This window comes from Apteryx mantelli, chromosome 3 (assembly GCF_036417845.1).
Source record: "Apteryx mantelli isolate bAptMan1 chromosome 3, bAptMan1.hap1, whole genome shotgun sequence".
Taxonomy (NCBI): Eukaryota; Metazoa; Chordata; class Aves; order Apterygiformes; family Apterygidae; genus Apteryx; species Apteryx mantelli.
This window is the reverse complement of record NC_089980.1, coordinates 56023033-56037003: the sequence shown is the minus strand read 5'-3', so window position 1 is coordinate 56037003 and position 13971 is coordinate 56023033. Positions and strand designations below refer to the sequence as shown.

General features: G+C 37.8%; 1 protein-coding gene across 2 annotated transcripts in view; it reads left to right on the top strand.

Moving 5' to 3' along the window:
* The window catches only part of COG2 (component of oligomeric golgi complex 2), a 35788-nt gene extending 22043 nt beyond the window's left edge, over positions 1-13745 (top strand). For both annotated transcript variants that reach the window (XM_067293425.1, XM_067293427.1), the window contains exons 12-18: positions 119-270; positions 1992-2192; positions 2965-3037; positions 4428-4570; positions 7806-7945; positions 11423-11603; positions 13239-13745. In XM_067293425.1, the coding sequence (XP_067149526.1) occupies positions 119-270; positions 1992-2192; positions 2965-3037; positions 4428-4570; positions 7806-7945; positions 11423-11603; positions 13239-13340 (992 nt within the window). In that variant the 3' untranslated portion in view covers positions 13341-13745. The remainder of the gene's footprint in view (positions 1-118; positions 271-1991; positions 2193-2964; positions 3038-4427; positions 4571-7805; positions 7946-11422; positions 11604-13238) is intronic.
* The last annotated feature ends 226 nt before the right edge of the window (positions 13746-13971 follow it).

Sequence of the window (13971 nt, the reverse complement as noted above, 5' to 3'; positions counted from 1 at the left end):
GCTATTTTTGTGATAGTGTCTTTTTGAAAGACATATTTTAAGATAATGCAAATACATTGTGTTACATCTTTTAAAAATATGATTTGGAACTTGACCTTTGTTTCCTATTTATTTTTAGCTGGAAGCTCATATTGTCTTTTGGCCACTCACATGGTCTGGATGAGCCTTCAAAAGTGCTGGTCAGATCAAATGTTTTTGCCATTATTAGCACACCGTCTGTGGAAACTTAGTCTGCAAATTTTGGCACGCTACTCTGTATTTATTAGTGAGGTAAGAGAACAACGTACTTATGCTTTTGATGATTGGTTATGTCCATCAGTAGGAGACTTTTTGAAGAAAAAAAAAGTAACCTCTTTTTAAGTACTATTTTCCAAACTTAAAAGTGCTTGACAAGAGCACTTCTAACGAGTCCATGATGTTTTTATAAAAACATCACCACTGCAAAACACGTTATTAACAAAGAGTATCAATGCTGTTATGGTATTAATATATGATGTTTTGCCAAGGCAGAACTTCCATGTGTATTCAAGGTTGGCTCTACCACAGCAAAGTAGCCACAGTCTTGTGTTTTCCATGTTTCTACAGTGAACAAGGTTGTGAAACGAAGCCAAGCTAAAGCTAACCTTGAAGAAAAAAAGGGGGGGAGGGTGGGGAGGGTTAATTCAGATCAGTTGCTCTGTGTTCAGGCTGTAAAAGTGGAAATTTCATAGGCAACTGACTCAAAATCATAACTCTCTGTTTCTAAGCAGGAGAGGTTCTGCTTTGCTCTTCTATTCCCTGCTCCAAGTCATACAGTCTTGCACCCTTTCCTTTGTCACAGAGTCAGAAAATGATAGAATAATTTGCGTTGAAAGGGACTTCTGGAGGTCATCTGGTCCAAATTCTTGCTCAAAACAGGGTCAGCTTAGATAAGATTGTACAGAGCCTTTTCCATTTGGCTTCCAAGTGTATCCAAAGATGGAGATTTCCTGGCCTCACTGGGAAACCTGTTATAGTGTTTGACCACTCTCACGATGAAATATCCTTTTACTTAAACCTTATCAGAATTTTCCTTGTTGCAGCTCATGTCCATTGCCTCTCATCCTGTCGCTGCACCTTGAAGAAAAGTCTGACTCCATCTTCCCTGTATGTTCCCCTTAGGTAGTTGAAGACAGCAGTAAGATTTCCCCTTAGCCCTCTTTCAAGACTGAAAAAACGAGCTCTCAGCTAAATCAGCTTGTGAAAAGTATTGATAAGTACCAGAGCCAAAACAAAGTAGTTGAGTGGAGCATTTGCCTGACAGCAAAGAGGGCTTGAGGAGATGGGAGAAAGGGGTGGGACTTCATCATTTGACTGGGGTGAGCGGTTACAGTTATTTGAGACCAAACAGCACCTTCAGTGGCCATACAGCCTTGTACCAGCATGAGAGGAGGGGAAAATGAATGGCTGGGGGAGACTGGAACTGCTCCATTTGGTGACTGTTGGCCTAGAAAGTGCTTGAAACTGTTGCATGAGACAAATGTCCGAATTTCTCTTAGAGGAGTTATAGTGGGAGTGATGATTGTGCTTTGATACTTTGTTCTAACTGAAACGCTTTGGCAGCGGTGTTGATTGTCTCTTTGGGAAATTAACTGACACAACCCACAGGTCTTTTTGTGTTCTGGAGTATGAAAGTAAACTGCATTTCTGCGAAGTGGGTAATAATCAAATTCTTGGTCTTGCATATTCCTCCAGTATAATAGTTTATTTGAACATGACACAGGTGAAAAAGTCTCTAGGACAAGACTGTCTTATAGTATAGCGATAAAAGCTCTAAATCCTCCAACTCCTTAGTGCACCCCAAACCGTTTTATAAATATTTTTCCTTTTTATGTAAACTAGGAGCGTCAATATCCTTTGCAAGTGTTCCATTCTAATGAAGAAAACTTAGGAATCCTTTTTATGCTGTCTCTGTGTCCAGCTTTATCAGTCTTCACTATTGTTAGTATTCACACCTCAATTTGATGTTTCAGGTTTATGTAAGGCCCATTTCCAGTGAGAATATGAAGGAAAGCAAAAAATCTATGACAGCTGGTAGAAAGGAATCTTCTGTAAACCTCAATCCTAGTGAGGACCAAGGGAATGGGTCCTCTCTAGAAACTCAGCCATTGCCTTCTATAACCAGTACTCAGCTGGTATATGTTGCTGCAGATCTGGACAAACTCCAGGACCAGGTTTGTGTTTGTCACTTTACTCACAGAGTGTCTTCATTGATCTATAAGCCTATACTATTTGGCATCTTGTTCAGTGCATTAGATTATTTAAGATAACGTATCTTAAATTTATTTTTTGTTTCAAATGCTGAAATGGAGATAATCTGATACAGAAAATATCACGTGAAATAAAGGGTCTGTTCTGTGCTTAGATTAAGAGTGGCAGATTACAGAAAAATCAGTTCAGATATTTAAACTGTTTATCAGTAGCTGCTGGACTTAACCCCATTTGCTAGTGAAATCTCTCATGAATCTCAGAGCATGGTGCAATATTCGGGTTTAATATTAGAGTTTTATCCTTTATATGTTTACTATTTTTAAGATTTGAGCTTCAGAAGGGTTTTATCATCATGATTTTATTTTACTAATGATCTAGAATCTCACAAAGCTCTGTTGTGTATATTTTCTTTTTTTATGAATAAAGCTAAAATTTCTGTAACTTCTGAAGTTACAAGTTGCATCTGAGATGATATTATCCTCTTAATTCTAAATTATTTCCTCTGAGGGCCATGGTAGAGTAGGAAATAGAACGTATAGACCTTTATTCCCATGGGTATTGCATTCTACTAGTACTAGGTTCTCATATAAAGGCAGTAAAAATTTAGAAAATAAAAAGAATTAGAAAAACATAATAGTCTTGTCTTTTTGGATGCACTGGAAATCTGCAGAATGTAGAAATAATTCAAATGTGTTCATAACATGTTTGTATCTGTTTTGTATCTTTTTTCCCCAGATTCCTGACATCTTAGAAATGATTAAACCAAAACTCGAAATGATTGGCTTCAAGAATGTATCTTGTATTGCAGGTAAAGCTGAGAGGTTGATTTCAGTCTCTTCCCCCTCTGTCCGAAGTCCCCACTGCCAACCAAATGAAATCAGAGAGATTTTACACGGTTTTATTTACAATAAAAAAAAAAAAAATCATTTTATTACTTAATGAAGCCTATGTTAGCATTAAACTGTTACCTAGAAACTACCTTGGACAGAAATGTCAAATCTGAAAAACTTTTGGCTAGAATTGAGTGAGTCTGAAGTGCTGTTTTTGGATCCAAGCCAAAAGCTTATTTGGAGTGCCATTAGATACCTTAAGTCTGATGGTGCGGTCCTCTAAATCTCCACCAAGCCAAGTAGGCACCTAGATATTTAAACTACAATTCTTCACAGGCCCAGAATTACCACCACCTTGGCTGAATTAGTTGTCTCAGTTTTTCTCTCTTGATGTTTGGTAATCCAGAATAGTTGTAAGTTATATCTCCAAACCAAGAGGTTTGGACTAGTTGACCAATTCAGAGCATGCCCAGTCCGGTCTCCCGGGGTACTTTGGTACAGAGCTCCACAGCTGTGGCTGTCTCCTCTTTCTCTGAAAGTAAAGAGATGCTTTCCACTATACAGTTAAGATTAAAATATTGTACAGGAAGGAAGGATCTCTCTCTGGCCCTTTGAATCATGCAAGGAGGAGAGTTATTGAAGTTTGATAGTTGAATGCCTTAACTTCAGAGGACAGGAGTTCCTGTCTCCTATATATGTATGTATACACCTCACATATATATATATATATATATACACACACACACACACACACACACACGTGTGTGTGTATATATGTATGTGGGGAGGTATGTATATATGCGTGTGTGTGTGTATATATTTACTTTTTTTTAATCTGATCATGCTTAATGTGAAACAGAGTCTGGCTTAATAGAGTCGAGCTTGTAGCTAGGTGAGTGAACTAGTCCTTGTCTCTACGTATAGGCAGAAGCTCTGTGCTATGAGTTTACTTAAACTGCTAAATCAGGATTATGGGTAGATGCCTGAGTCCATAAAAGAGGTAGGAGCTTGCACACATCCCCTGCTCAGCATATGGTTTGCTCTGGTCGCACCATAGGGGATTTAGATACTTTGAAAAAGGATTTTACAACTCTGGTTTCCTTGATGGGTCTGAGCCTTTATGATTCAAACCCCTTGCTTGAATGATGCCTTACTCTCCCTGCCCACTTCCCTCCATCCCTTTTTTTGGCTGAGGAATGGTTGATAAGAGGACTTATTTTATAACTTATTAAGCATCCTGTATTTGACACTAGCAACCATCTAGGATAGTGAGTGAGGTCAGGATGGTGGTGGGGGCTCACAAAATTTGTTTATATTGTGATTGGGCAGTTTAACTTCAGTTAAACTTCAGCATTTTTACTTCAATAGGAGCCTTGGAAGACTCAAAGGCTTCTTTATCAGCCTGCATGCCTACCTTGAATAACAGGATTATCCAGGATCTCAGTGAGTCCTCTTTCGCTTACCTGAAGAGTGCACTGGAAGTTCCAAGACTGTATAGGAGAACCAATAAGGTCAGTGCTGGTTGCAGGTGAAAAGGTAAATCTCAAAGGCCTATGCTAAGAACGTTAACCAGGCAATACATTTATGATTTCTTCCAGGCCTGTCTGTATCTGCTTACCAGTCAAGAGGCCTATTAAATAACTTGAGATAATTTACTGCTTGCCTCTTTGAAAAGAAAAAGAATTATATTTTCAGAATCTTAGCTGGGGTAACAGTGATGAGGGCACAGGCTTGGGGTAGAAGGCAGGGCAAAGAGCACAACTGTTGTTGTGGAGGAGAACACAGGTTATTGAGAAAAAATGTGCTCAAGATAACTTTTCTTTCATGTCATATTCATATACCATAAGAAAGATGCACTGCTGCTGAGTGGTAGGCATTTTTTCCCAGATCTTACTTTCTAACCACTTCTTAATTTGGGGAGGGAGGGGAGCGGCAGTGGCACACTTCTGCCTGCTCTGTCAAGACACTTCCTCCCAGCTAGCTCATTTGATTCAATTCGTGAAATGTGTTGCACAGAAGAAACAAGATGAGAAATACTTTGTGGAGAAACCAATAAAATGCAATGATGGAATAAGATACCAACAACTGTTGTATGATAGCTTAGCTTGTTCTGGTAACTACTGTGGCTTGCCTTTGTCCAGTCTGCCCAGCTGTGATGGTGGTTAGCTTGGTATCATTCAGGTGACATAGGAAAACTTGTGTAATGGGGACCGTAGACTATTATACTGTTGCCTGGTGTGAACACAGAAGGCTGACTGTGAAATGGGCACGGGCATGCTTTTCTCCCATCTATGTCTCTCCCTTGCACTCTCTTCCTGGTTTGGTGCTGGTGGGTGGTCAGGGTTTTTTGTTTCTTCAGCCTGTGCTCACCAAAATCAAAAACACTTTACTGGATATCATGAAGAAGCTGCTGCCAGCAATGCTGTACCTGTTCATTGACTAAATAGAAAATTTTGGAAGTCTGTTTCTTTCAAGAGTATTAAACTTTCTTTGGGTGGTTAGCATCTAGCGTCAGCCAGAAGAGAAACTGCTCCTAAGAGTGGTTTGTTGCTTCAGTTTATTACTAGTTCTCCCTGTCTTATTTTCAAGGATATACTTAATCAAAAATTATATTTAAAAAGAAGAAACAGCCCTATGGCTAATGATAATTAATCTTTGCAATGATTAGATTGTTCTGTCTTTAACAGGGAGTATTTTTGCATAAACTTCTGTTAAGGAAGAAGAATAAAATATGTAAGTCTAGGGGAAAAAGATACCATACCTGGCTTAGCTCAACTATCTAAAAGCAAATTTTACATAGCTCTCTATTATCCATGGGTTGTTTAACCAGGCAGTGGGCTAATGTGCCAAAACAGAGATATAGGAGCTAGCTGCCTTCAGTTCAGTAGAATTATTAACTTGGGCTCTGAGCTCTATGAATGTGACTGCATCTTGGCCATCAGTCTAATGACTTTGCAGCATGAAGCCTGAACTAATAAACAGTACAGAGCCAACTCAGATTTCTCAACAACATGCTCCTGTACTTGGAGGGCTAATTCCCATGAACCTCCACTGTGCAGGGTCTGAGAGTAGGTCTTTCCAGTACGCAGAGTGCTGGGGATCACGGTGTAAAGGCAACCAAATAAATCTGCATGGAGGAGTCTGGTTCCAGCAGAGCTGGTATTTTAAATGGAATTAGTAATTAGTATTGCTGGCCTGAACCCTTGCAGAAACTAGCTGCATACCTCTGCATCCTACTCCTCTATAGGCTCTTCCCTCTGGGCTCAGGGAAGGCTTTCCCTTTAGTCCAGTGTAGCACAAATTAATCCCTTAGATCTGACGTACCTAAGCAAGTGCATTGTCCCCTGACCCCATTCATGGTGCAGGCTCTCCAGTGGATCTGCAGGGAATAAAGAGGGTGTGTGAGCTGGTGGCATGCTACTGCTTCATCTAGGATCTGTATTGGCTGGGATCTCCCAGCCCTATAACCTTATATGGTTATATTTCACATTATCTATAGCTAAGGGACAGTAGGCTGTATTTTGTTGCCCAGTGGTTTTTAAATGAAGCTGAACATCTGCCATTCATGTTAGTATGGCCAACATTTGAAAAGCAAGTTCTGCATTCTGAAAAGTACAGCTCTGTCCTCTGCCGGTTTGTATTTATTAGGCTCCATGTTGGCCTTAATTATGTGTTTTAGATGAGTGTGGGGTGTGTAGGGTTTTGAGTGTTTTTTTTGTTTGTTTTGGGTTTTTTTTTTGTTTTTTGGTTTGTTTTTAAGATCTGCTGTGTGATCACCTAAATTAATGGGAGAAACTTTGTTAAAATTTTTGAAGACTAATGCAAAGCAGAGGCCAGAAGTCTGAATATTCTGTGTTGCCTTGTTGTAAATAGATGATCTCAGATATGTTTGTAATCTTTTGAAATAGGTTATGTCAAAAACACACAGTTCTATTATTTGACCTGAGTTTGGAAGCACCAGCTGTTTGGGTTGCCCAATATTTGCCATAATAGTCTCTGTATCATGAATCACCTGTGCAAAGACACTCGCACTTGGCTGAGTTCTGAGGTTTGAAACTCTGAGAAGTTAATGAGTTATTTCAGCTGTTAAAGATTCCATGTACCCTGGGTATGTTCTGTTCCTTTGCAATGGATGAGGTTTGTCCAAGCTATATATGGGTCATCCCTGGAGAGAGCAAGCATTCTGCATCCCAGGGCTAGCTCAGAAGCAGACAGTGATAGTGAAAGGATATTGGAGTTATCCCAAGGCATTCTGGAAAGTATGCTGAGGGAGCAGGATGGTATTAAGAGTAAAGAGGACAATATCCGCAGTTTAATGAAGTATAATATGAAATGGTAGGTATTTTAACAAAGATATAATAGGCTGTTGAGGACACAGAGCCTGTTCTTAAACTGTTGAGAGCTTCAGCTCTCCCTGAAGTCAATATGAGCAGAAAGTGCAAAGTGCACTCAGGGTCATGCCCTAATAATAGGAGTGGCTGGCTGGCACATGCATTTCTTCAAAAGCTTTGGTCACTTTGAATGTTGTTTTATAGTATATCCCATAGTATATCACTATTGAATGACTTTGTCATAGTGTCTTTCCTATGTATGAAGAACTCTTCATTGATTTGTTGTGAATAGGGTTTGTATTTCTTGGCTTAGGTACAGGCTTAGCATTTTAGATATGTGCTACAGTTAGTGTTGATGTTTTTGGTAAGTTATTTACCTGTTCTTTTCCCACTTTGTTTCCCTTTCATTTTCCAGGACGTGCCAACAAAAGCTTCGCCATATGTTGACAGTGCTCTTAAACCCTTCTACCGACTGGAGAATGAATACAAAGATATATTGAAGCAGCCTATGATTCATCAGTGGTTGGAAGGTGCTCTCTCTGAAAGCACACAGAAGTAAGAGACCCATACAGAACACTCTTTGCATGAATTAAAAACCCCACTATCCATTGAATAGTCATAGAAAGAAAAAGAAAAAAAAAACCCTATGAAGTAATGCAGTTGTGAAGAAAAACAAGAACATACCCCTCTTTTAGCATGGTACAGTCCTTCAGAGTTACTCTGGTGTAGTGTATGTGGTAGATGAAAATCAGGTCTGGGAATCCAGAGATCTGACTCCTACTCAGCTCTGTGCAAAGCAAGAGATTGCAGATAGGGCATTTGACAATTGTTTAGCATTGTGTTGCAACAGTGAACTAAAAACTTGCATTTTGTTTCAGAAGTGACTAAAGTCCTTAACCTCATGTTACTTTCAGTGAATAATGGTCGAATTTTCAAGAGATTTGAGCTTGGCTTTTCTCTGACTCTTTTTAGCATGTGTAATGATTAGTCTACCTTTTAGTGTGTTGTTTTTTCCGCTTTTTAAAAAAGCTTTGGATTTTTTTAAATGTTGAAGACCTAACTGTTTATAGTTGAAAATAGAGAAATGTTTAATGTAATAGTTGTAATAAGGCATAACTGAAGTTCTGTATCCAACAGTGTTTTGTAGAAAATACCGAAACAGTTTAATAAGGCAGTCATAAAACAATACTTCCTTTAATATATCAGCAGCATCTTGATGCAGATGGATATTCATGTTCAGGAAGTCCTCAAGTTCCTTAATGGACTTCGTTTCTGTCCATTTGTCTAGCCATGTTTTAAATTCATACTGCTCTAGGATATTGTGTTCTGTAAGTTTAACCATTTAACTGTGTACCATGAGAAAGTACTACTTTTCTGTTTGGAAGTTCTGCCTGCTAATTTTTTTGGATTCATCCTACTTCTTGCACTGTGAAAACTTGTTCTTTGTACTAGTTATAATTTTATGTATTTCTGTAGTCTTGTTTCAGAATAAAGAGTCCTCTTAGTCTATTTTGATGTTTCTTCTTATAGAAAAACAGCAAACAACAATTAGAACGATGGGACCATTTCTGTCCTTTCTGGTCATAGGTGCTGTGACCAGAAGATGCCATGGAGCTTAGTGAGATGCAGATGACTTCTCTCTGTCCTTACATTCTTTTCCTAATAATTCTTAGCGTTTTGTCTTGTCTTTTGACTGCTGCTGTGCATTGGATTGATATTTTCAGAGAATTAGCTGCATAATACTGTGGCTTTACATTGTAGTCAGAATGTAGTCAATGCAGTCAGTCTTTCTTCCCCTTCGCCTGCTTATCCCTCCTTGCTGCTCTCCACTTACGCCATCTCTCAGGTGCTTACTAAGGCACAATACATCTACAGCGCTTTGCAGTCACACTTTTGGTTATTCTGAATAAAATTAAAATCGTAAGACAGTTGGGTTTTTTTTTTCAGTCCATTATTCCCTTACTGTTTTAAAAATTATTCTTGAGTATTTTGAACAGAACGTGGCTCAGCATAGATTGATATGGATTCCACTGGTAACTTCCCTTTTTCACAAAAACTGACTGCTTGTTCAAACTTGGTGTCTCTTCTTTTAAGTAGTTACTACTTCATAAAAAGGATCTTTACTCTTAAACTGCAGCAGCTTTGTTTATTTAAGAAACATTGCTGAAAGACTCCAAAAATTTCTGGAAATTCATACTGCATGCTTGTTGTGTGTGTCTGTGTGTATATACATATATACACACACATGCATATAAACATGTATATGTATATACATGCATTTGTTTTTTATATGTATATTAAAATATATATTGTATACATATGCATCTAAGCCTTGTTTTAAAGCTTCAGTAAATCTGGTGACAACACACAAAGTAGTTGTTCTGTAGTTTCTTGGATCCAGGCTGAGCTGCTCTTTTTGAAAAGTTATTTGTCACCTTACTGTCAGTGTTACCAAAACTTACCTAAGTACTAGGTTAAACACAGAGGTATTTTGGCAGGTTCATTTGTTTAATTCCTTAGAACTCTTGTTTGAATTCTGTTTTCACTTCTTATTTTCATCACTTTTTTTCTAAAATATCTTGTTCTTTCTGAATGAGAGAAGAGTCAAAGAAACTGAATTACTTCAGTTGGGAAATCTTGTAGAGTTCCTTCACTGAGAATGCAGATGCAAGTAATTCATTTGGATTTACTGCTATGGCCATATCTTCTTGTATCCAAATGAGAAAAATGGAAATAGCATAAACTCTGGCCCAAGAACATGAAGAATAAACTTGCTTAATGGCAGGTGAACTTCCAGATATAGCAGAATTAGGAAGTCTTCACAAGAGAATGGGACTGGAAGATGCGCAGGATATGAAAAGAGCGCATGATTGACTTTTATTTGTATATTTTTACTTTTTCTAAAATGGTGTCTCAAAACAGTTTCCATGGCACTGGCAAGCACTTTATTTCTTAGCAGTTCCTTTCTAATCTTGTAAAAAGATCCCTTGCTTTCTGTGCCTTCTCTGTTTAAAAGTAAACATCACTAAGAAGATTTTTTTTTTTCCAACTTTCTTCATTCTTACAGTAATATTTTGATCACTGTCACAGAGACGCTCTTTGCAGAATGTAGCTCAGTCTGAAACTGTCAATCTGCTAAATCTAGTGACTTCTCTTATGGATCCTCTGACTGTTTCTCTCAATAAGTTCATTATATAGTGTATGCTGTCCAGAGCCATACTGTTGAGGATAAATGAAATTTCCATTGTTGCCATTTTCTGCTCTTAGCTCCTCTTAGTAACTAACAGTGATTTAATTTATGTGGTATTATGTCCTTCCTATTTAGGCCTGGGTTTTCAGTCCATAGAGCTTTTTGAAAAATTTTTTTTACTTGATTTTTGTTTTGTTGGATTTTGATTTTTGTTTGATGCTAAACTTTCTTTAATGGGGGTTGCAGTATGTGGATAGCGGTGTTTTGTTATCTGTACCGCTTTTAATTTGACATTAGTGTTCTTCTGACTTCCTGCCAACTTCCTGAGGGTCCTGTTTAGATCAGTATCTTCATTTAACAATAGGCACTTCTGTTTGGTATGCACTTGCATGCTGTCATATATACATACATTTCTAGAACTCATCTAAAAGCACATATTTTTAGTCTGTCAGGCTGTTTTTGCTACCCTGTTTCTAAATGAAATTTTATTTGAGAGTGTATTGCTGCAAATAGGAGCTATCTGGGACTGTTTGGAATTGAGAAATTGCATTACTCAGTCTCTATTTGAATTCAAAATCTTTTTGTATGAACATGTCAAAAAAATGCAATGAGAAGGAGGCTTCAAGACTGAACTGTAACCTTCAGTTTCATCCCTACCACTAAGGATGGAAATATTGATTAATTGATAATGATGGAAATATCAGTAGCTTCCTCTCAAGGAAGAGCATTCCTCTCAGCATTCTTCAACATTTTCTCAGGGCCAGTGAGGTACTGATGTGTGAAGTATGCTCTTCTGTAAAAGCGTAATTTTTTTTCAGCATTAATCTCCCTTAATTTTTTAGGTATTGTGAAACTGTATCTGATGTGCTAAGTTCTGTTAAGAAAATGGAAGAAAGCCTGAAAAGGTTGAAGCAGGCCAGAAGAACTGCAACCCCAAGCCCTGTTGGTACAAATGGAGGCATGAGCGATGACAACAAAATCCGACTGCAGCTGGCCCTAGATGTTGAATACTTCGGAGACCAAGTAAGTTGAAGGAGAAACAAGTTTACTTACTATAGTCAGTGGTTTTTGAAAGGGAGTGAGGTGTAGGAAGCAAGAGGAGCTGGACTTAGTTGTCTGGTCTTGAAAGCTTTGATGTTTTATTTATTTATTTATTTATTTCACCTGTATAATACAGGTGACTTGAAATCTTGGTGATTGTACAGCTACAATACAGCTTGAGCAATGCATGCTTTCATGTGCTGTCTTATATAAATGAAAAGTTTGTGCTTCTCACTACACAAAATTCAAGTGCTGCTTAGTGCTTAGAAGCACTAAGAAAAGGCATCGTGAGGACAGACCAGGGGGCAGGGAGTTTCCTGAGTTCTGATGCAAACACCTTTCTGGCCCTGTTTTTGTTTGCCTTCTCTCTGGATATTACCAGCCTTGACTTACTGCACAGTCAAGGGTCTATTCTGAGGGGCTTTGAAGGTGTCAGCCTAATTTGTTGTGCTAAATAACTCTAAGTTCCTTTCAATGCCAAATATGAAACTTCAAATAACACAATCAAAACAAATAGAAGAACAAAGTATTCCAGGAAATGTGCAGTAGCTCACATCAAATTGTGTGAACATACAAGTTTTTGTAGTCATTATTTCTATACATAACTTTCAGAAATAAAATAAACTTTGAAGTGCAAATCCGTATCATTAGTTGCTAAGCAGTTGTCATCAGTCTTACTTTTGAGCAGATGTTGCTAATGCATTATAGCAGGTAGATATATCCTGTGTATAAGCAGATGCTTCTCTCATATCTGAGACTTATCACAAAGAAAGCAGATTTGTGTGAAGGTAGAGGAATCTTATTAACAAAAAACATTTGGCAGATTTGGCTGGGGGTGGGTGAGTTTTTGTTCTGTTACTCGTGTTCAGTGCACTAACACTACTGCAGTGTGAGTTTAAACTGTACTGGGATAGATTATGAATAATTACTTGGGAGTTGTTTTGATGCATGTGAACATTATCCAGAGTTCCAGTAGAAGAACACCTCTTTAGAGCCATTTGATGTTTGTTTTATTTAGATACAGGTTTTTCTTCTTCAGTGCATGCTTAGTTTTCTCAAGGTCATATTTTTCTAATTGTCAAAGCAGTAAATTTTGTAGGTAGGAAATGACTCTTAGCAACGTCTCTATTTGTGGAGTTGTTTTCATCCCTCAGGAAGTTCTAGACTAGAACTATAGGCTCTTGCAGCCTATTGAAATGCTTTCATCATCACACTGTTGGCTGTTCTTGGATGGATACTTGTTTATCTTAAAAGCTTTGCCCAGAAACCTCATTTGGGATTTGAGAAAATTTCAGTTGAAATCAATGCATTAAAAAAATAAAGTTACAGCCAAGTTTCTCTTTTTTTGACTGCTTTGTTGAAAAACTTCCAACTGGCTTTAGTTACAAGTTGCCTGGAGGGTGGTTAAATATTTTTCTGTGAGACACTGTGTTAACTGGAAAGACTTTACTGAGCGAAGTTGGATAGAAATTTTTTTTTGTAGTGTGCCCTGTATGCGGTGGCCATCTTTTGCTGCACATTGCAAGACAAAACATGTGCTTTGCTAAATGGTTTAAGTAGAACAATTCATGAGCTTGTGGTGTTTAAGGAAAGTAACGCTTCTTCTATGTCTTTCAGATACAAAAGATGGGATTGCGAACAAGCAACATAAAAAGCTTTTCAGCCCTTACAGAGCTTGTTCTAACTGCCAAGGATCAGACTACAGTGGAACAATCCTAAATATTTTTGAAAGCATGTGACTGAAGATAAACAGTGTCCCTAAAAGAAAGAGGGAGTATTTAACTTGTCTTTATTTTACCAAATTAGTAGCAATGAAGTGCTTCCTAATGTATCTCAATCAACAAATCAGTGCATCTTAGGTCAAGATAGACTTGTTTCACCAAAAGACTGAAAATTTATCCATTTTCCATTATATGGAAAGCAGTCAAAAGTTCTAAGCTTTTTACTATAGAATAAAAGTGGAAGAGAAAGTTTTTTATTTTTGCTGTAAATCTTATGTAAAAGAATGAACTTATATGATTAAAATAATATGTAATAAATTGTCTTCCTAATGTGATGTCCCATATGTTTTTGAATCAAATATCTAAATAGGACATTAATTGTTGGCTCTCTAAAGCTTTCAAAGGGACAGCTCTTCTGGAATAAAGAAACTGTTCACTGTAATAGGAATCTCCTATTTTTTGTTACTGCTTTACAGTGACCAGCTTTCCCTCTTCATGAGACCTAGCTTGCTCTCATTAAGGTTTTCAGTGCTTTTATCTTACTGATTTTTTCCTGGACCCTGTTGGTGAGAAATGCTAAAGAAGGTTCCTAAAGTACTTTGTTTCAAGAATCATTTATAGTATCATTA